Source organism: Sciurus carolinensis, chromosome 5 (assembly GCF_902686445.1).
Source record: "Sciurus carolinensis chromosome 5, mSciCar1.2, whole genome shotgun sequence".
In the NCBI taxonomy this organism is placed as follows: Eukaryota; Metazoa; Chordata; class Mammalia; order Rodentia; family Sciuridae; genus Sciurus; species Sciurus carolinensis.
In genome coordinates this window covers 122,123,586-122,146,416 of record NC_062217.1, presented here as the reverse complement: position 1 = coordinate 122,146,416, position 22,831 = coordinate 122,123,586, and the positions used below count along the sequence as shown (strand labels likewise).

At 57.8% G+C, this 22,831-nt stretch overlaps 1 protein-coding gene across 9 annotated transcripts in view; it reads right to left on the bottom strand.

The window, feature by feature from the left end:
* The window catches only part of Adamts14 (ADAM metallopeptidase with thrombospondin type 1 motif 14), a 77,678-nt gene that overhangs the window by 12,878 nt on the left and 41,969 nt on the right, over window positions 1–22,831 (bottom strand). For 5 of the 9 annotated variants that reach the window (XM_047553321.1, XM_047553322.1, XM_047553325.1 and 2 more), the window contains exons 5-15: window positions 19,046–19,129; window positions 18,323–18,479; window positions 15,811–15,916; window positions 14,027–14,170; window positions 13,068–13,200; window positions 11,721–11,834; window positions 8,886–9,034; window positions 6,697–6,872; window positions 4,463–4,596; window positions 3,950–4,073; window positions 2,844–2,927 (exon numbers count right to left, since the gene is read on the bottom strand). In XM_047553321.1, coding sequence (XP_047409277.1) covers window positions 2,844–2,927; window positions 3,950–4,073; window positions 4,463–4,596; window positions 6,697–6,872; window positions 8,886–9,034; window positions 11,721–11,834; window positions 13,068–13,200; window positions 14,027–14,170; window positions 15,811–15,916; window positions 18,323–18,479; window positions 19,046–19,129 — 1,405 coding nt within the window. The remainder of the gene's footprint in view (window positions 1–2,843; window positions 2,928–3,949; window positions 4,074–4,462; window positions 4,597–6,696; window positions 6,873–8,885; window positions 9,035–11,720; window positions 11,835–13,067; window positions 13,201–14,026; window positions 14,171–15,810; window positions 15,917–18,322; window positions 18,480–19,045; window positions 19,130–22,831) is intronic. The other 4 variants (XM_047553323.1, XM_047553326.1, XM_047553324.1 and 1 more) reach the window with 3 other exon arrangements.

Sequence of the window (22,831 nt, the reverse complement as noted above, 5' to 3'; positions counted from 1 at the left end):
ACACCTAAGCTCACGGCCACTGTCGCAGACACCTGGCTCTTGGGGTGAGGTTGGGCCAGCGTGACTCTACCCCCCAGACCCAGCTCTGCCACTGAGCCCCTCTGCACCACGGGGAACTACCTACCCTTTCTGAGCCTGTTTCCTCAACTGCAAAATGGGGTGAGCGTTTCCTTCACAGATTGTCATGAGGCTCACATAAGATAACGGATGAAACATGGTTTGAGTCTGGGCAGAGCCTTGGCCTTCTCTGCAGAAGCTGCCACCGACCTGGCTTCTGCAGAGTGCGTGCCGCGGCAGGCCACCTCCCCGCCTCTCTCCCACACGCATGCGTGTGTGCGGGCACTCAGGGCTCACACGCACTCACATGCACCCGTTTCTCACTTGTGCACTGAGGCCCGTCATGTACCTATAGGCATTCCTGCACGACACAAACAGACTTCAGGCTTCACCCTCTCCCTCCACCTGCCCTGAGTGCTGGCAGCCTCCGCCCAGGTCCCACAGAGAACAGCCAGCCACAAGGACTGTTCCCCACCTGCGGGGATCGAGGACCCAGACTTCTGGAGGGTGGAAGGGGCTGGCTGCTAATATTGCAGCCTCAACGCCCGGGAGGCGGGAGTGGCATCTGCCCCTAATCCAGCATGTTCCCCACAGTCCAGCAGTTCTCTGAGCCGGTGTCCTCCAAGCTCATGCTATAGCAGAGAGGCATGGCTGGCCAGGGCGCGGGGCAGGAAGACAGGAGTCCTGGACCCAGACTGGCCCCGCCCCTGCCCCGCCCCCTGCCCCGCCCCCTGGGCGCGCCGGAGCAGAGGGCCTGAGGGTCCGCTGTGCCTGTGGCCTGTGTGTCCTTCCAAGGCCTTCCAGAACCGGTTAGGAATCCTTCGCAGCGGTGCTAGGAGAGTGCCCATGCAGACATCTTCTCCAGGGGAAACAGATTTCTACATCATTATTTTAACAATAGTCTAAAATGCCAGCTGATTGGTGGCATTTTTATGATATGCGAGCTTGCCAAGAAATGTCATATTTGCGTTCGTGTTTATGACAGAGTGGGTGCCAAGCAGAGTGAGTTGGTGGGCCTGATAGGATAGAGGGACCCTGTGACAAGCCAGGGGACACTGCAGTGCTCGGGCCCTCTGTGAGGGCTCTGGACACAGACGTGTGGAGGGCAGCCCAGCCGCTGCCCGCTGCCCGTGGCCCTCCAGGCCCTGCCCCAACCACGGAGCACCATGTCTGTATTGCGGACGAGTTCACACACCTCTCCTCACCCTAGGAAAACGCAGTCCCGTGATGTTTCAGTACATTCAACCACACCACCGTGCGATTCCGGAACATTCTCATCACCCCCAAAAGAAACCCAATCCCCATGACGAGTGGCCCATTCCTCCCCGCAGGCCCTAGCCACCACGAATCTGTCCTACATGACTGTGGATCTGCCTTCTTTAGATAGGCTTATTTATTGTTTTAGTCTCACGTGGTGCTGGGGAAGGAACCCAGGGCCTCCCTCTTGCTAAGCACAAGCTTCACTACGGAGCTACGCCCACCCAGTGCTGGACGCGTTTATTTTTTTATTTTTATTTTTTACATATTTTCCTTTAGTGGTAGATGGACACAATACCTTTATTTTCTTTCTTTACGTGGTGCTGAGGATGCACCCAGGGCCTCAGGTGCTGGGCCAGCGCTCTGCCACTGAGCTCCAGCCCCCGCCCAACATGTTTATTTTTTGACTGCCAATTTGGTTTCATCAAAACAAAAACAAAATAAATCAACAAACATATCTCTCACATTATGTTAATGTTCTTCATTTGAATTACTTTAATTTGAATCTTTTAATTCCCTTGGGGGTCTAAATTCCCTTGGGGGCTTCATCGTTGTGGAACGGTGACAAGCAGGGAGGGGAGACACCCCAGGCAGTGACTCCGTGTTTAAGTATCATTATAACAGGAGTAATTAGGGGTTGGTGTGGTGAAATGCAGAAAAGGCTACAAGGCCCCCCAATCCTACAGACAACACCCCCAGTACTGGACTTGACCATCTCTCCCACCGACAGTCTATTTTTCTACCCTTTCAACCTGAGCTTGGCTGTGTGACTTGGACCGATGGGACATTAGAAAATTAGAGACTTGAAACGTGCACCCTGGGGTTGCCTTCTCTTGCTACTGCTGAGGACCACGTGACAGACACACGGTGAATAATCTCAGTTAGCTGTTGGTGGACATGGCCCTGTCACCCTTAGGACCCCAGCTGAAAGCCAGTACCAACCTCACACACCCTGGACCAGCAGTCCCCAGCAGACCTGCAGGATTTGCATTAGTCCATCTAGGCAGCAGTAGATGCCCAGCTGAGCCCAGTCCTGAGGCTGACCCCCCAGAACTGTGAGCTCAGAAACCCGCTGTTTGGAGCCTCTATGTTTTGAGGGTGGTATGTTACGCAGCAAAAGCTGATAGATACACTCTGTGAAAATGATTTTCCTTTCAAAGCCATCCGCATGCCCACAAAGTAGAAACAGTGGCTTCCCCTGAGGAAAAAACATCCCTGTGGGACAGGGGTGCCAGGGGCATTGTTAACTAGACCTCCCTTTAGACCTTCTGAAATCTGAGCCATGGGACAGGTCAGCCATTCAGCATATGTTTAGAAATAAAATAAAAGGGGGGACTGGGGATGTAGCTCAGCTAGTAGAGTGCTTGTCTTACATGTACAAGGTCCCGCGTTCAATCCCCAGCACCATCAAAAAATAAAAATAAAAAAACTAAAGGGATTCTCTGTCCATCATTCACGTCTGCGGACATCCACCCGCCCTCTGCTCTCCCAGAAGTCCTGGACCTGAGGGCAGGGTCAGGGGCACTCACCAATGCGGTGGGGGGCCTTCTCCAGTGCCTCTATCTGGATGTGCCTGGCACCCGCCGGGATCTGCACCAGTTTGGCAGCTGCTGCTGCACAGAAGTTTCCAGAAAAGCAGAGGTCACCCTGAGTAGGTGGCCCACTGCCTGTCACCCCACCTTATTTATTCACAGAACCTCTCACTTAACCCCAGAACCTCTCTGAACCTGTTTCCTCCTCTGCAAAGCAGGGATGGGACCTGTTCCACCAGGGTGCTGGGGGATCTGATGGGATGTCATTGCTTCATGTCCTGGAAACATGTGGGCATGAGTGTGGCTATCATGTCCCACTGTCTCAACCCCGTTCTCACTTCTCCCCTCCCCACTCTTTTCCCCACCTCTGGCCTGAGCTCCCCTTCTCTTCACACCTTTGGATACTAGAGGGCTTTAGACGCAATAGGCCACGAAGATCCCATGTGGCTGTCTTGGGACCCCATGGGCCTCCCATTCCAAGGCTTGGAAACAAGCCTTTCTCAGAGTCACCAACCTTCCCCCACCACATACAATGAAAGATGAAGCAAAGCTATAAAATCCCACCCCAGGGGGAATAGAGAACTAGATCTAGTTCATACTAACATGTAAAGAACTACTAGCTGGCTCTTTTCCATATCAAGTTTGGTCAGATTGGAGGTGGGGAGCCAAGGAACTCAAAGGTACCAGGTGTCCAAAGCAAGAGGTACCACGGGTTTAAAAGAATATGAGAGAGGGGAGGAGGAGGAGGAGGAGAAAGAGGAGGAGGAGGAAGAGGAGAAGGAGCAAGAGGAAGAGGAGGAGAAGGAAAAGATTACCAATCCAGCCTCTGCCACACCTTCAGACCTAACTGACCCCTTGCCCCCACCAATAGCCCCAGGGCCAATGAGATGGCGGGGCTCCCAGCACAACCCATCGCCCAGCAGGAAGATGCTTCTCGGAGCTCCCAGGCCTGGTGTGCAGCAGCAGCCTGCCCGGAGGACAGGGTGGTGGGCTGCTGCTTCTGGCTCACCCGCCCGGGCAGCCTGGAGAGGTCTGGGGCAGGCGCGGGACCCCCCACCCCACACTGAACCACAGATCAAGGAGGAGGGCCCCGCCCGGCTCACCTGCCTGCTTGGAGGCCTTGCCCAGAGTCCCCTTCACGGTCCTGCAGTGGGAGTTGTCACCGCCGCAGACCCCGCACTTATCATCCGCCTTCATGGACCCCACCTCCTTGTCACAGCCGACGGGCTGAGGCCAGAGGCAAGATGAGTGGAAAGAACCTCTACCCCGCCTCCTCCCCTCCTGGCTCCCTCCCTAGTCCCTCTGGCCCGGCCAAGAGAGGAACCCCGGCCAGAAAGCTATCCAAAGACAGGACTCTCCTGCAAATTCACCCCACAACCTGGCAGGGTCCTGAACCTGGTGAGGTGACGATTCTTGCCATCTCCTCTCCCCTTGAATGGGGCTGGGCAGTAAGTAAGCCCTTTCCAGCACCCCAGGGCTGTGTCGAGGACCGAGCGGATGTCCTGAGGGCGGCAGGTGCGGCACGCTCATTTTGCTAAGGAGATGGGAGTGGGGACGGAGCCACCCTCCAGTCTCCAAGAACTAGCCAAGAGTGGGCAACCCAGAGAGGCACCCACCACACACTCGCCACGGGCACAGAGGCTATAAGGGTCCCGGTAGCTGCAGCGCGTCCCATCGTGGACCACCTGGTTCATGAACACCACGTCTCCCGTGTCTGCTGACTGGCAGATCAGTTCGCACTTCTGGGCGTCTGTGGGGAGAGAGAGGTGACCATGCTGACCCCCAAGCTGGGCTGGCAGAAAGCAAGTAGCCCCCACGACGCCGGCCTGCCTCGCAGCGAGAAGCTCCTGGGGCCAGCTCTGGGCAGTCGGGGGATCACCGTGTGTGCGACCAGGACAGAAAATCCCTGCTCTGGGGCGTGCTAATGAGTCGCGCCTCCCGGGGCAGGTGCTTGAGCCTCTCACAGCTCATTCCATTATCCCTGATCACTGCATCGGGATATTGAGAAAAATCAAGTGACAAGATAATACCAGTGACAATAAACCAAGGCTTAGTGGATGCCTACGAGGGACCAAAGCCCAGGCACGCCCTTGATGTGCAACCTGAAATGCTTTCTGTGAATTAACTCATTTAATCCTCTCAATGCCCCAGAGAGGTAGGTTCTAGAATGACAGAGGAGGAACACACAGAGATTCAGGAGAGGTCACAGGGTGATTCAGCCAGGACCTGACCCAGCAGCCAAGCAGGCCAGTGGTCTGACCTCGTATCTTAACATGTTTATACACATCCAAAGGCGGTGGGAACAACAGGCAGAGCCGTTGGCCAGATTTGGGTCTACAAATGACAGAAAGAGAGGGAAGAGGGTCCTTTCCGATTCTAACAGTGAAAATATTCTCTTCTCTATCTGGGCTGCTGAGGACCTAAAAAGGAGTTTCCAGAGAAAATATAAACATTTGCTGTGCTCCTTAGAAAAAGTGAGATTGAAGGCTTAACCAGCTTCCTGGAATCTGTCTAGCGGAAATCCTGGGAAAAGCCAGAAGTCCAGTTCCTGGGCCCTCCCAGCCCCCCGCTCCCTGTGCCCCATTTTGCTCCTGACCAGACCTAGAAGGCTTCTGAGGCAAGCCTCCTCCGCAGCCCATTTCTAAGGAACCTGTCCAGTTCCTGCTTCCAGCCCCTGAGCTCCCAGACCACTTGGTGACTTCTCGCCTCCAGCCTGGAGCCCCGATACACCCTGCCTTGGTTTCCCTGCATGGAAGTCAGGCAGGATCCTGGCCAGTACAACCAGGCAGGGGCTGGGAAGCCACGGGAGCCAGCTGACTTCCATGATACCCCCTGCAAGGGTGCGCCAAAGGATGCGGCAATGACAGGTCCCTGAGGTCCTTCCAACGTGAGGATTCTGTCATTCTAAACACAAGCCAGGGAGCGAGAGGTCCTGGGGTCAACCCTGGGCTCAGGAAATGAGAGGCCATTTTCGTGGGAGCTGTGTGGAGCCCAGCACTGCATGACAAGCAGCATCACTGACAGGAAACAGAGGAGCTTGTGAGCAAGATGTGGGCTCAGAGGACTGGGAAGGGCCCTTCCAGCGTGAAGGCTCTAAGATGCCAGGAATCCCGGCCCTTCACTACAGGAGCCCTCACAGGAGTGCTCAAAGCAGACAGCAATGCCAACAGCATGGTCCCAAACTCCAGACCCTCTGCGGGAGCCCTAGGCCTGTGTCCATTCCAAGGCAGCCTGGGGGCGGTCCATCTGCCTGACTTTCAAATCACCTCCAGCGACTGCTGGAATAGACACACAGTCGGTACAGGATAAGAACCTGGCATGTGATAACGACTGAGCTTCGGAGGACACTGGTCATGAGAAGTAAGGGTGCCTGCACCCCTGGGGAGGGCCCCCAGGGACAAGTTCCAGGAAGTAAGCTAAGCGCCAAACTCACTTTTGCTGAGGAGCACGGTGTTCCTGTGTTCTCTGGAACAACATTCTTAGGACAGATGCTCACCCATGCAGGCAAGCGCAGATGTCTGAAAGGCACGACCCCAACCCCAGCCCTGCAGGCTTCTGCAGTGCTCCTGGGAGAAGCACCCCCAAGCCACTTTCCCTGTGTCTGCCACAAAACTGCGATCAGAAGCATATCACCAAGGGATGGTCTGGATGGGGACCATGGCCCCAGGGTCACAATGCACGGGCCTGCACAAAGGTCTGCGGCAACACTCACAACTGCAGCATCCCTTTTGGCACCTCCACGTCCCGTGCCTTCACTGATGGAAGCACCCAGGGAGGCCCTTCCCTGGGACACAGAGCCCCGGAGGACACCAGGTCGAGGGGCGTGGGGCGTGGGAGCGGGACCACTCACCATCTTCAGACTCGTAGGGGATCCAGCTGTGCTTGGCGTTCTGGTGGGTGTAGTAGGAGTTGCGTTTGGCGCACTGCTGAGCCCGGAAGTCCTCGTAGGGCCCAGGGCATTCCTCGCTGTTGCAGACCTGGTACTCAAAGGAAGGCCCTGAGCACAGGCGGCCTCCGTAGGCTGGGCTGGGGTGGCACAGAGAGACCAGGTGACCTGGAGGGTTGTTGAGGCTCGGGCGGGTGGGGGCGCTTTCAGGGGCAGCTCAGCCTCCGTGTAGCATCACAAGGGCTCCACTAACTCACAAACTAGAGAGTGACCCGTGGCGTGGCTGCTGGGCTGAGTCTCCCAGATCCTCCTTCCTCCTCCCTCCAGGCAGACATCACTTATTCCACTGCGTGCGGGAGATGGAGGGGGCAGACAGACACTAGGACTAGTTAACCCTCTCCATCTAGGCTAGAAATCAAACATTACGCAGGGTCTAGCATGCAGTAGGCGCTTAATACATAACTCAATGCTGTCTCTTTGCATCCGCATCCATTCAATACCATAATAAACTAAGGAGTGGTCGAGAAGACTTGGATTCCAATCAGAAGAGCATGGCGTCCAAGTCCCGACCAGGCAACCTTGGTCAAGTCACTTGGCTTTGCCTGAACTTCCCCTTGAAAAGAGGGCCCATCATACCTACTACCTACTGGTGTCTGGAATGGTAAGAAAGGGTAGTGTAGGGCAACCTACGCTCTCCTCTCCACTAAGTCAAGAGGATTCAAACTATCGATACCAGAATCCGAGTGCGCGAGGTTAATCGCACCCAGCTCACAGCTGCCGGGGAATTACAGGAGCTCCGCACCCAAGGGCTTAGCATCCTGCTGAACACAGAGCAAGGGCTCAAGGCACTTTGTAGCAATGATATGATAACAACTATCTTAATACCAGCTATCACCTATTAAGAGCTTCATCTCTGCTGGACGTGGTGCTGAGGGCACGCATTATTTCATGTGGGCCTCATACAGTACAAACAGCTATCGTTCCAAAGGAGCTCAACAGACAGCTGCTTTGATCCAGAGGAGAACTGCGGGTTGTGGCTGCAAGGAGGTGGAGAGGGAGGGCCACCGTGCCTTCCCAGTACCTCGGCTTCCACTCTCCCACAGATGAGGACCGCAGGCAGTCCGCCCGGCTCCTCTGCAGGTCAGTACGGCCGTCTAAGAGGGCAGGGGCTGCTTCCGTAGGCGGTGAGCTTCCCATCCCCCAGGGAGGCAGCAGAGCGTGGCTGCCACTACTTGTGAGGACGCTGGAGCCACTGTGCTCCTCTGACCTGCCCTTTGGCCGGGCCAGGCCCTGTCTGTGCAAAGATCCCTAGGACCAGCTGACCGGCAAGGCAGCCTCAGTCAGTCCCCATGTCCCATGAGGCTGTCCTCAGCAAGCTGCTTCAGCTTGGGAGGTGGGGACCATGGAGAGCTGGGACATTCTGAAATCAGGGAGTAGGGGAGGGGATCCCACAGAGGGGATGACAAGGGACAAATGTCTCTCCAGAATGCTGAAATTTGGGTGGGGGCGTGAGCAGCTTGTTAGAAAAAGGTAAGTTAAGAAAAAGTAAGTTGGCCGGGCGCAGTGGCACATGCCTGTAACCCCAGTGACTCAGGAGGCTGAGGCAGGAGGATCTCGAGTTCAAAGCCAGCCTCAGCAAAACCAAGGCACTAAGCAACTCAGTGAGACCCCATCTCTAAATAAAATACAGAAAAGGGTCGGGGATGTGGCTCAGTGGTCAAGTGCCCCTGAGTTCAATCCCTGCTACCCATTCCTCTCCCCACCAAAAACATAAGAAAAGGAAGTTTTGGTCCACGTGGTGGAAAATCAACTTGGGAATTGTGTGCACACATTTAGATCAGTGTTCACTCATCGCCAGAGGATTAGGGCCACCAGAGGGCTTAATTGGCAGTGTCCCAGGTCCACCCAGACTCTCTGGGGAATCTTCTGCACATGAGAATTTGAGAATCCCAATTCAGAACACTCACAAAGTGAGAAATGATGGGTCACTGGTGAACACTGGTGGGAACAACCTGCCCCACCCCCAACAATTTTGGGTCCTCATCCACAGAACACACAGGAGCCGTTCTCTGTCCCCCCACTGCCTTCCCCTCCAAGACCCTCAGCCCCAGGGAGGGGGTCCCCGGCCACGCCCACCCACCAAGGGCACTCACGGCGGGTTGTCGCAGCTCCGGCTGCGGGATCTCACTCCACCCCCACATGACCGAGAACACGACCCAAACTTGGTCCAGGAGCTCCAGCCTCCATCCTGGCCGTAAGTCTGCTCCGGCGACTTCCAGATGCAGTAACCTTTGAAACACCACTGGGGTGGGGCAGAGGGCACGAGGTCACCCTGGGCCACTGCGGCACCTGCTACGGAGGGTGCTCAGGAGGGCACAAGGCACAGCTGGGCACACGACGCCATGGGAGAATCCAGAGAGAGTGAGAGCGGGAGCCTGGGGTAGACAGGGTCCTGCCTGTCACCTGCTGAGCAACCTCGGACAGAGGGCTCACCTTCCTGAGCTTCGTCCTCAACCGTAGCACGTGGATACCTGACCCTCGCCACAGAATTCAGGGCCACACACACCGCACTCCAGAAATAGCAGACAGTGTTCAATGAGATTAATGGGGAGAATAAACATGCAGTTATTTCCATCATCATCCCAGGTGAAACAAAAGGCGGCAGAGAAGAAAAGACACGATCTTCCCAGCTATCTAGCTCTGATCGTGGTTATAGACGTGGACTGCCTTCCAGGGGCCACCGTAGATGTGTGCCTGGGAGTCAAGCTGCCAGGGAGGAGCAGAAGCATGGAGTCACAGAGGCCCAAGTTGCAGACCCAGTTGAGCCATGACCAGCCTGGGTGGCCGCTGTACCTTGCTGAGAACCGGTGTACTCATCACCGGGTTAGCTAGACCCTTACAAGAACCGCAGGTACCAGCTCCCGCAGGCTCTCCAAGGAGGGCAACTCCCTTTCGCTAGAGGTCAATGGCAAAGACACAGGGCAGAGCGGTCTGCGTCTTTCTCAAGAGATGAGCTCAGCCGTTCTCAAGCTTGGAGTCACGGGAGGGAACTTTAAAACGCCAGATGCCTGGGCTTCCTGCAGACCCGCTGAGCCAGAATCTCCAGGGGGAAGGGCTTTAAGAAGCGATGGTGAGGCATGACTTACAAACCATAAAAGTCACTCACTGCGAGATTTTACATAAATACACAGAGTCGTGCAACTTTCACCAAAAGCCAGTTTCAGAACATTTCCAGCACCCCCAAAAGACCCTCTGGGCCCACATGCAGTCATTCCCTGTTCTAGGGGTGGGGAGTTTTAAAACTCCCTGGGTGATTCCAATGTGCAACCCAAACGAGACTCATTGATTAACTATTTACGTGAAATTGTGACCAGGGAGGGCTTGGGACTTTGAAAACACCTGGGAAAACTTAAGAAGCACAAAGACTTAGAGTAGAAAAACTGTCTAGGAAGAGAACCAACCAGCTTTGGAGCCCATGGGGCACACCCAGGGCCATGGGAAGCCCCGTCTGCCTGTGAAGGCACACACCTGGGAGATGCCCAGCAGGACAGGGAGAAGTGGGCTGAGCCTGGCTAGGGCAGAGGTCACAGGTCAGAGGGCAGGCTCATGGGTGGGGCACTGGGCTTACAGCTGATGCTAAGCAAAACTCTCTCTGAACCATCTGGCTCTCCCCGGCTCCTTTACTTGCTTTGGCCTGACTCAGTAATTTCCATCGAGGAGGTGGGAAGAAGACTTGGTCAGGGCTAAGCAGGGTCTGCAGGGCTGAGAAGTTCAATGAATGGCCCAAGGTCACCAATACGTGATTAAGGGCAGGACCAGGAAGAGAGCAGAATCCCAGCTCAGGGTCCTGAGACCCAGCAATGAGGTCCCCTGACCAAGCAGACCTGGCACCCAGGTATGCACAAGGGAGTGAACACCCACCAGGAAGATGTAAGGACACACTGAGGGAGGGGACACGAGGAGGGGACACGAGGGAAAGAGCCAGCTTGGGGCTGGGAGCATCTGGACACCTGGCGTCTCCGTATGTGGCCCTGACAAGTTCCTTAACCTGTCTGGGCCTCATTTTTCTCATCTGTAAAATGGGATGAGCATTCCTGCTGACAGTTGATGAGATTCTGCTCAACCTGGCCCACTGCTGCTGGGGGGCACACGTGTGTGCGCAGGAGGCTATGGGAGACTCTAGGCAGATCTGCTGCCTGGGGGGCCCGCCCTGACCTGGGGCATGCCCCTCCTTCACACAGGCAGGGGGCCCCGGGATCCGCACCTGTCCCGCCCCACCCCGGGACCCTCACACAGGCAGGGGGCCCCAGGATCCGCACCTGTCCCGCCCCACCCCGGGACCCTCACACAGGCAGGGGGCCCCGGGATCCGCACCTGTCCCGCCCCCCCACCCCGGGACCCTCACACAGGCAGGGGACCCCAGGATCCGCACCTGTCCCGCCCCACCCCGGGACCCTCACACAGGCAGGGGGCCCCGGGATCCGCACCTGTCCCGCCCCACCCCGGGACCCTCACACAGGCAGGGGGCCCCGGGATCCGCACCTGTCCCGCCCCACCCCGGGACCCTCACACAGGCAGGGGGCCCCGGGATCCGCACCTGTCCCCCCGCCCCACCCCGGGACCCTCACACAGGCAGGGGACCCCAGGATCCGCACCTGTCCCGCCCCACCCCGGGACCCTCACACAGGCAGGGGGCCCCGGGATCCGCACCTGTCCCGCCCCCCCCCCCCCGGGACCCTCACACAGGCAGGGGACCCCAGGATCCGCACCTGTCCCGCCCCACCCCGGGACCCTCACACAGGCAGGGGGCCCCGGGATCCGCACCTGTCCCGCCCCACCCCGGGACCCTCACACAGGCAGGGGGCCCCGGGATCCGCACCTGTCCCCCCGCCCCACCCCGGGACCCTCACACAGGCAGGGGGCCCCGGGATCCGCACCTGTCCCGCCCCCCCCCCCCGGGACCCTTCCGCTGCAGACCCTGCCAGTACCTTCCCTGGAGCGCACTCGGTCCCATCCAGCGGGGGTCCCTTCTTGGTCTTGCAGAAGTACGGGTTGTCGGGGTGGCTGCACCACAGCTGTTTGCAGGGTTCGTAGGTCCTGAACTGCGTGGCAAAGGGGCAGGGTCACCCGACTGACTCTCTAGCCCTCACAAGTTGTCCAGCGGCACAGGGCAGCTGGGGGAGGCCAGTGTGTGGTGCCTGGGCACCGTGAGGAAGCCAGAGCCCCCACACTCTCAAGCTCCACTCACCCCAAGTGCCACTGGCTCCCAGAACCCCTCTTCTCCCCATTAGGGCACTGAGAAGGGGCCCAGCACAGCTCACATGACCCTGTCCTCTGTCCTGGCCACCTTTCCCTAATCTGCAGAAGCAACTTTATCACTGAGCTGGGACAAGAGTTTGAGGCTCTGGAGAGTCCTCAAACTCCTGTGCTCCTGGGAGACCCTGAAGGGACCCAGATGAAGCTGAGGCCCCATCTCCCTCTAAGGTGGAGATCCAGCGAGGCCAGAGGTTGGTGCCCGGATGTTCCGATTGTGCAGGAAGACCCAGTTGCCTTTAGACGCTCTCTCATCAGCCCACCAACCAGACCAGCATTCCCACCAATACAGCATTTGGGCACTGAAATCCCACATCCTGTCCTTCTGTCCCAAAGCACTGCTGTGTCAGACCACGTGACCTGGAGAGGAGGGAAGGTGACCACCTCCTTGTGGTACCAAAAACAGTCTCTTCCTGTGCAGGTGAGGGCCCTGAATACCCTAAGTGGGGGGCACAAAGCACTTGGATGACCCAGGCTTCCCCCTTCAGAAAGTGCCCTACCCTGGGATGTCACCTTATCAGAGCCTCAGCCTTGGCTGCAGTTAGCACAGTTTGGTTCTTTCCCAGGAGATTTGTGCTGATCTCTAGGCTCAAGGGCCTCCCCACCTGTCCTGCAGGGTGGGCCAGTGTGATGCTTCCTGGTATCTGTGATCTCAGGCATGGGGCTGGGGGCAAGGATGTGACCCCCGGGAGAGAGGTGACATGCAGGTACAGGAGTAAGGTTAGACCAAAGTGCCCTGCCAAACCTCCCAAGGGTAGGCATTCTTGCTCTCCAGGGACTAGAACCTGATCTAACACCTGGACTGCTTTGCAGGTGAACTGCCCAGTGAACCAGCTAGCCAGGACCTCAGGAGCCAGGTCCTGTCCACCCTGCTCATCCCTAGTGGCTGGCACTAAGCCTGCAGGCCCATCCCCAGACTGACTGGCTATCCAGGTGGAAGGTACCCTGTGAACGACTAGCCAGGGTCATGGAAGGACATGGCCCTGGCATCCTGGCCTGGCAGAGACCCAGGGAATACTCACTGCCAAGCAGGTCTGGTATCCGGTGCCGAAGTCAAAGCGGCACTGCTCATCCATTGAGTAGTCAATCCCGGGCAGCTCCGGGGGCTGCGGCCAGGTGGGCTCAAAGGGGTCATCGAGGAGACAGTCATAGGAGCTGCCAGCAGAGACAAGGGCGGTGAGCCAGGCCCGGGCAGGAGGTCCCGGGCTCTTCCTTCTTGGGGCTGGGGTTTCTAACCAGCAAGGGGCCTGCAGGAATGCACCCACAGCACTGTGCCACGTGCTCCCCAGGGAGGAAGGCTGTCCTGAGCAGCCCCTGGCCAGTGACTGCGTGGGAAGGCTCCATCTGCACTGAGGGGCAAGGGACCCCGGACTAGGGTTGGGAGCTCGGGGTGCAGCTGGCTTAGGAGATCAGTTTTCCTCACATTAAAGGGACACACCATGGCCAAGATTAAAGTTGATTCCCGGATGACATGAGGGAAGGGGCAAGCCCCTGCCCCCGTGCAGGAAGTGCACTGGGAAGCCTGGCCTGGCCAGCTCCCTGCAGAGGTCGTGACCGCATCCCTGCCTCCAGCTGCCCACCCGATCCACTCCGGCCCCTCCTCAGCTTGAGCTTAACACTTGCTCTGCATCTGGACATGGCCTCCTCAACCTGCCCCTTCTCTGGGGCCCTGGGGAGACAGATACCCCGGCCTGAGGCTCCTGACCTTCGGCATGGGTACTGCCTGCAGTTTTAGCGACTCCTCAATCCCAGGCCCAACTGCCTGCTGATTCTCATTAGCGCCCTGGGTGGAGCAGGGGTCTGGGTGTTTAATAAGAACGCCAGGCAAGCGGTCTCCCTCTGACGCCGAGGGGATGCGTTAGGTCAGGAGGCTGCAGAGGGCCGGGGCGGGGGGGGGGGGCTGTGGGGAACCCCAGGGAGAAAGCCAGCTTTCCGCGGGCCACCTGCGCCCTGCCCGGCCCCCAGGGCAGAGGGGACCTACGGGAGGTATCGGCTGAGCTCCAGCTGGCTGCAGCGGGACCAGTGGAAGCGGTGGAAGGCAGCCTGCACCAGGGGCGCCATGACGCTGCCCAGGCTGGTCTCGTCCGCACAGCCATTGCCCTGCCCGTCGTGCTCCATGCCGAGCCTGGAAGGCAGGGGGACAGAGGGGAGGCCCGAGTCAGGCTGGGGTGTCCAGCCCAGGGAAGGCAGGCCGGCAGGCCAGGGCAGGAGACTGCGCCTCCTGGCCCTGTTTCCTGACCAGGCCCGGGGAGGGCGTGGCCTTCTCTCCCCCAGGCTGCTGAGCCCCGCAGGGGTTTGCCTGTGGTTCCTCTCTTCTTTCCTCCCGGATACCCGTCTCCTTCCTCAAACACATCATTGCCCACATCATTACGGCTTCCATGGCTGCCCGAGCCCCACTGCTGCTCCAGGACCCAGCAGCCAGGCCGCTCTGTCCACAGGCTGACAGCTACAGCAGGGCCCCTATCCCGCCAGGAACAACTCACGCTCCAGCACTGTCTCCCACCAGACTGAAGGCCGTGGCGGGCGCGGACGGGCCTCCTTCAGTTCCATTCACCTCCACGTGCCAGATCCCGGAGACATACCGCAGAGCTCCGGGTTTGGTAGGCACTGCCCGAGGTAGCTTACATTTTAAAACTTTGCTCTTTATGGCCAGTATTTAATGCCAAAGTCCAAACGTCCCAATATTTTTGACGATTCCAGGTGGCTGCAGCTGGCCTGGACCTCCAGGCAGACACAGGGCCCCTAAGCTCATCCCAGTCTCTCCAAGGGCGGAGCCTCTGCTCAGGGAAGAGCGGATGCCCCTGTCCAATCCAGGAAGACAAACTCCTGCTTCCAGAAGAGATGCGACCACCAGCTTCCACAGCAGGGAGGCACCTCGGCAGTCTCCCTGGTGCCAGCCTCTGTGTCCCAGTGGAGGAAGAGAGGAGGCACCCCTGCTGCAGGAGGAACAGAGCCGATGGCGTCCCAGCACATTTCTTCCTTTTTTAATGGGGGGAGGGGCCAGGAATTGAACTCAGGGGTGCTTACCCACTGAGCCACACCCCCAGCCCTCTTTTGTAGTTTATGTAGAGACAGATCTCACTGAGTTGCTTAGGGCCTTGCTAAGTTGCTGAGGCTGGCTTTGAACTCGCAATACTCCTGCCTCAGCCTTCCAAACCGCTGGGATTACAGGCATGCGCCACCGTGCCCGGCCTCAGACATTTCTTGAGGGCATCTCTCTCCTGTTCTTCACTGCAGCCCTGGTCCTAGAACAGGCCTGGCACCAGGCAGTGTGCAAGAACACGGGCTGAAGAAACGAATGCGTATGCCACAAACAGCCTCCATGCCGGCAGAACCGGCCGCCGGCCTCCGCTGGCCTGCTGCCTGGGCTTAAGCGTGCCTGTTTGTCATGGGCTCAGGCCAGCTCTCCAGGGGGCACAGAGCACTGGTGTGAGCTGGAATGGGCCTCACAAGGACCTCGAGTGAGGGCAGGATGGAGAGAAGCCAGGAGACCACCCAGAAAGCAACCCCCAGCCTATGACAGGACGCGGCCACTCAACTTCCCAAAGGCGAGGCCACATCTGGTCCCCAGGCCTAGAATGGTCGTGGGACCCTTGGTTCCCCCTCCCTCAGGACAGGATCTCCCTCCCTGGGCAGCTCTGAGACACTACGCCTCAGTGGAAGGCCTGGGACACCGGGACCAGAACCCACAGGGTTACTTGGAGCTCACGGCCCAGCCACAGCCACAGATCCACCAGCACCGCCCACCCTCCTGGTGCCACTTACACATGGCCGGTCTCGTGAGCCACCACAAAGGCAGAGGAGAAGCCATCCTCGTGGTTGAGGGCACAGCTCCTCAGGGGGTGGCACATGCCAGTGACAGGCGCGTACCCTGCCAGGAGAGAGGGCAGAGGGAAGTCATAGGCAGATGAGGCGGGACGGGCCAGGGACATCGTGGCCTGTGCTGGAGGGCCCCTAGAAAAGAAGGATTCTCCCCAAGTCCTCCCCACAGCCAGCAGACCTGGGTCTCCTGCCCCACACCCTGGGGCTTGGAAGCTTCCCTCCCGGCCCGCCATCTCCTGCTGTCTGCTCTGCCTACTCCTGGGATTCCCAGGCGGGACCCGAGCTGTGCACGCTCTGAGTCCATGCTGTCTCCCTCCAGTCCTGGTGTCAGTCTGTCTGCAAACAAGCTTGGGATGCTTTCCATGTGGAGGTAGCAGGCGGCACTGTGTTAACAGCATGGAGTGCCAGGCACGGTGGTGTCTGCTACGGGTCCCAGCTGTTTGGAAGACTGAGGCAGGAGGATGGCTTGAGCCCTGGTGGGTTGTTTTGTTTTGGGGTTTTTTTGGTACTAGGGATTGAACCCAGGGGCGCTTAACCACTCAGCCACATCCCCAGCCCTTTTTATATTTTATTTAGAAACAGGGTTTCACTGAGTTGCCTCAAGCCTCACTAAATTGATGAGGCTGGTTTTGAACTCCCGATCCTCCTGCCTCAGCCTCCTGAGCCCCTGGGATTTCAGGCATGAGCCACACACTGGCCAAAGCCCAGGAGTTTGAGACCAGTCTGGGCAACATAACAAGACCCCATCTCAGGGAAAGTAAAAATCTCTCTAGATAAGATGGAGAAATCAGAGAGGAATCAAATTCACGCCCCTGCTCCCACCCCAGAGCATACCCCACCATTAAGGAAGGTCTGACTTCGTAGAAAAATTAGGTGATTAGATTGGGGTTGGGTAGAGTTAGAGGACTGAGGGGTGGGGACAGTCCAGGGTGGTCTGGAGGAAGAGGACGGGAACTGCTTCCCATGCAGGGGTTGAGGGGGACCAGGGAGTGACATGTGAGTAGCAGAGGTGGGACTGGAGGACAGGCAAGATGACGCTCCAGAGGCTGCAGGACATTGACAAAGGTGCAGTCAGGCAAGGCAGGCTTGCATGGGCGGCAGCAGGCTGGCCTACATGCCCCAAGCACCACTGTGTGCTAAGGGGCTGCTCTCAAGATGGACCCAGGGGCTGGGGCTCAGCGGTAGAGCATGTGCTGAGCATGAGGCCCTGGCTCCTTCCCCAGCACCACCAAGCACAACGGAAACAGAAAATCCTGACCTGGCTATGGGCTGGGAGACAGACCGACCTGAGGAGGGTGCCCCTGGGAAGCAGCCCCTCCTGGGCCTGCAGAGAGAACGGCCCCTGACTTAGAGTTGCTGCTCAGTGCTCCTGCATTTGGCAGGGTTTGGGGAGTCTAACGAAAGGCTGCGGAGAGAAGGAAGTTCAGAGGCTCTGCCATCTCGGAGGCTGTGACTGGCACTCCGTGCCACGAGGTTACATACAGAAGTGCGTGTGTGCCTGTGTGTCTGTTGTCTGCCTGCGAGTGTCTGTGCATGCATGTGCCCGTGTCTGACATCACGTCTGGGGCTTCCGTGACCCGCATGAGAAGCCCTGGGCAGGCAGGGCTGGCTGACTTACTTCCAAATCAGAAAAAACTAGAAAGCCCTCAACTAGGGCCTGGGGAACCAGTGTGGTCTCAGGCCTGTCTCCTGCCTGCTGTGGGGCGTGCGCAAGCCTCTTCACCCTGCTCTGCCTCAGTTTCCCCACATGGGAAACCAGGGGGTCAAAGTGGCCGGTGCGTGCTGACGCGCATTGTTACTAGCATTCTGTCGTGAACATTTCATGCTCTCCTTGGCTCTTCAAGCAGCCGTGATTGGAGGAAGACAAATATTATTATTATTATTATTGTATTTTTATATTTTAGTTGTCAATGGCTCTTTTATTTTATTTATTTATATGTGGTGCTGAGGATCAAACCCAGGGCCTCACACATGCCAGGCAAGTGCTCTACCACTGAGCCACAACCCTGTCCAACAGATATTATCATTTTCCCCAGTTGAGAGTTGGAATAATCTAGAAGAACACAAGATCTCAGATCCCTGGGCTTGTAGTGCTTGGAGAGGGGTGGGGCATGGACTGCCTTTCCTGCAGGCCACATGGCTGTCCCCCAAGTGCTCACAATCTACAGGGACACCGGGACATGGTGTGGGCAGAAATATCTTAGAGGTCACTGGTGGGTGGATCCTTTAAGCAGCCAGACTCTGGGACACTAAGCACCAGGCCCAGGACTTGACCGCTCACAGCTGCCTGCAGGCGGAACTAAGAGTGGCATCCGAGTGGGGACGCTTCACTTGCCCTGGCCCCAAAGAAACCATTCAAAATTCCCTCATCTGTCCCCCCAGGTCCTGGACCCTCCCACAGACCTGGGGCAGGCCGGCAGGAAGCCCTTCCACTCCCGGGCCCAGCCCACAGTACCTTGCATACCTGAGGGCCCAAAGTTCTGCCGGGTGAGGAAGATGACATGGTCGTGGTGCTCAGCATGGCCGGGGTCCTGGCGCTGCTGGGAGTGCGCCCAGCGACACACCTGTTCCAGGCTGCGCGAGGGGTTCCCACGCTCGATCAGGCTCAGGGACTGCAGGGTGGGGAGCACCAACAGCGGAGCGGTCAGAGCCCTGGAGGCCCAGGGCCACTCTCCCTCCACTTCCGGTGGACGCTCCAAGGCCCAGGGGACGGCAGCGCACATTCCAGAGATCCCCAGCTGTCTGCACGCGGCTGATACTGGCACACTGCCCTCCCTGCCTCAGGGAGTGTCACCGGCCAGCGACCCCTCAGCCAAGCATCAAAGCAGGTGCTGCTCTGAGGGTCGCAGGACACTACATGCACCTTCTCCTCTGCTCTGCACAGCTGCCCTTGGAGGGAAGTTCGGCTGTTACTCCATTACGGAGAAGGAGTGACTGGTCTAGGAGCAGAGGACCTGGTCAGTGCCCCAGCCTCCCTTCAGTGCCTCAAGGGGAGGGGGGCCCTCTGTAAGGACGCGGGACTGTCAATTCCCCAGCTGAAGAAAGGGCAGGTCCCGACTCCTCCAAAGCCTCCACCTGAAGCCTGGCTTCTGGACGCTTGTCCACGTGGCTGCTCCTGCACTGCGATCCACAGCCCTTCTCCCTCCAAGCCCCACCTGCTGAGAGGCAGGGGCCTCACCTGGCGGTAGCCGACCATGATCAGGCGGACGAGGGCAATGTTCATGTGGGCTCCCAGGGACTCGTCATGGTAAATCTCATCGACCTGCAAGGACGAGAGCCACCTGAAGGGGAAGCAGACATTCACCAGGAGCCTGCGACACGCCAGGTCCTGGGCCAGATAGCCACCGTGTGGTGCCCACTTCACCCCACTATGACCTCATCAGACAGTCCTCATCTGCTTTACCAGGGAGGAAACCGAGGTTGAGAGAGGTCAAATGACTTGCCCGAGGACACACAGCTAACAAGAGCTGGGATTCGGGTCCTGGAGCCCTCAGTTCCAATGCTGAGCTCTTTCGGTGAAGCCGAAGCGTCTGTGGGGAGGCTGAGGGCGGGCACAGTCTCAAACTCCGCAACCCCGACCAGGGCGCTCATCTTCCCACGTCTCTGAAGAGGCTCTTCCAGAAACGTCACCTGGCTCAGAGAACCCTGGTTCAAGTCACTTGACCTTTTCAATTGCCACTGGAATAACACCTTTTCCTAGAGTGACTAGGCATACGTTGGTTGTATTTTGCTTGTTCCACAGAAAAAACTCTGTGCCTTACAAAGCATGACGAATGCATGGGGCGTGTTTTTGTTCATGTAACTAGTTCCCCAGGGGGGGCTTCAGAGACTCAGAGAGGAGCGACTTGCCCAAGAAGAGACAAAGCAATGATGAAGCGTCTACTGGAGTCCTCAGGTCAAATCCCAGCTCTGTCCTTTGTGAGCTGGCTAACTTGGGGCACGACAGGGAATCCCTTAGAACCTCTGTTTCTTTTTCCACAGAATGGGGAGAATAATGGCTATCATGAGGCTCACACGGGTAAACATCTGGAAACCACAAGGGAGCTGCAGAAGCCCAGGGGCACGATCAGCCATCAGGGATGGAGACAGAAGGGGAGCCGGTGTCTGGCTCTTGCTCACATGGCTTCCAAGAGCTGGGATGGAGTTTCACGTCCTGTTCTCACCCCTTCCATCTCCCCCCGCCCTTCAGTCATCAATTCTTTTCTACTCGTAAGCAAAGAGACCTGACTTACAATCCACAAAGGGACTGTTGTCCACCAAATGGAGAAGAACAGAGCTTCTAACCACACGTGTGTGGGAGTCCCACCAGGGGGGACTGGAGACCCTCCCTGCTGACACACCCCTCCTGGGCCAGCCAAGGAAGGAGCCAGGCTGCGGGCTCAGCTGCAGCAGCAGAAGCACATGGGCCTTGGAGCCCCAGCCCCAGCCCACGCGTCCCAGTGCCCAGAACTGGCATCTGTCCAGTTCACCAATGTGCAGACTCCAGAACAGCCAGCATCAGGCGTCCACGGGCCTTCCTGGCGCCCATGCCTGGATCCAATTGAGTAGCAAGACCAAAGCCCAGCACCCGCTGTAGGCAAGCGGGCCCTGCCAACTCCCCACCACAAGGCAGGACAGACAGGCCCCACCGTCCCACCCTCCCCAGCAGGAGCAGAGACATCAGGGAACAAAGTGCTACAATGTATAGAGATTACGTCCTTCTCCACCTGCCAACCCCAGGCTTATCCCAGGAGGGACTGCAGGGCCCATCAGCCGCGCACATATGCTCCCTGGTGGAATTCCAACCCCATGATGCTCTGCTGCCGGCTGAAATGAGAATCCACCTGCAGTGAAGTGACTCTTAACCAACCCCAACTTCCCTGCCCCTCCAAGGCTGGGCCTAGCCTTCCTTCGACAGTGAGCTGTGGTCAGTGCTGTGGTCCTCCCTGAGCTGATGCGCTCTCTAAGCTGACCACGCCATCGTGGCTAACAAGGCACACAACACAGTCGCATGCACGCCCACGGGGACGTGAAAGCCCACCAGCTTCCTGAGCAAAGCGAAGAATAGAAGAGACGAGAGGAGAGGGGAAGGGAGGGGAGGGGAGGAGATGAGAGAGAAGGGGAGGGGAGGGGAGGGGAGGGGAGGAGATGAGTCACTGGGACATTTGGGTTAGGGCATCTGCTGGGCCTCTGGAGCGCCCAAGGGCCACTGCCTTCCTCCACGCATCCCTCTAGTAGGCTGGACCAGGCAGACTGCTGCCAGAGGCCTGCCACATGACCCTCTCTAGCCACCGTCCGTCTCCACAGGTTCCTCCACTGCGGAGTGAAAAACTTGGAAGGAAAACTGTCTACATTGAACACGCTACACGTTTTTTTCTAGCAGTTACTGCTTGAACAATGCACCGTATTAACTATTTACGTAGTGGTTAAATTGTATCAGGCTTTATAATCTAGAAACGACACCGTATGTGGAAAAATTGCACAGACCACAGAGGGGACCTGAGCACTTGCAGACTGTGGTTTCCACGGGGATCTTGGAACCAGTTCCCCGCAGACCCTGAGGGACAAATGACTTCATTTCTGTCCCTCACTCAGCAGGACAAATCCACCGGTTGAGCCTTCAGTGATCTTTGTTCCAATGGCCGCCACCTCCGGCAAGGACGCCGGTGGGGTGGGGTGCCCTGCCCTCCGAGTGTCCCCCTCCAGTCCTCCCCTGGAGCACTGGGGCTCACCTGCACACAGTCCTAGCTCAGCCCTGCAGCAGGGACCTCCCTGGCTCTGACTTTGCTGGAACTGCTTGGGGGCTTTGTGCAGGCCAAGGAAGCGGCTGACAGAGCTGCCGTGTTGGCTGGAACTCAGGGGCCACCTGGCACATGGCGCCACAGCCAGGTGTGGCTACCTGGGACGCCCAGGACCCCAGCCCCCCAGCCTCTCTGGATCACACTCACAGGCTCCCCGCCTGGCTCCAGCCTGCCTGTACCCCCAGGGCCTGGCTCTGTCAGCCTTCCATGGCTGCCTCTCAAATGCCAGAGGTGAGGCCAGGGAGCCAGTTTAGGGGACATCAGCCAAAAGACACACCCACAGGGCAGAAAGAACAACACTGCTGGTTTTCTTGCCTCTCACCCCTGAACCAAGTTCAAGGTCACCTCTGCTAGGAGCCCCCCTCCCTAGGTTAGGGTTTGACATAGTGTATTAGCCTGAGATAGCCTCTGGGTGTACACTAGAAAAACAAGCCAAGGTCCAGACTCAGGCCAAGGAAAAACAAAACAGCAGAGTTCTGGGGTTGGAAAAGCAAGCTGATACTGCCCAAGCACCTACTATGTGCCAGCACTGTGCCAAGGGTTTTGCATACAACCTCACAACAACCCTATGGAGAGAGGATTATTCCCATCTCATTGGTAAGAGGTTCAGAGATGTTAAGTAACTTGCCTAAGGCGTCCCAGTTGGGAAGTAGAAAAGCCAGAATTGGAACTCAGATCTCTGTAACTCTGCAACCCCTATTTATACTCAGCAGCTGTTCCAAACCAGTTTCTGGGTCAGGTCAACTGGGATGGACTTCCTGTGACCTGGGAAAGAAGGTGAGCAGAATTTGGAGGAAAGGGCTTCCCCTGGCCTTGGCCAACTGTGGCAACAGCAGGAAGTAGGCAGAAAGGGGGCTCCTGGGACCTGGGGCCACGAGGCAGCCCCGACTGTGTGCAGTCTGTCCCAGCAACACACTGTTCTCCACGCCACGTCTCCTCAGCCCTACTCCTCGAGTTGGGGCTCCCATGAGGGTGGGGACCCGGGAAGATGGGCAGTCCAACCAAGAAGAGGAATCTTCCTGGCGGGACCCTGGGAGATTCCTACACAGAGGCAAAGGTGGAGGGAAAACACCAAGTCAGAGACCCAGATGCCGAAGGAGAGCTCCACCTGGGGCGTGAAACAGAGCAAGGAGGCAAGGAGGCAGGGCAGGCAGGAGGAAGGCTGGACCCCACGCCTCTGGCCT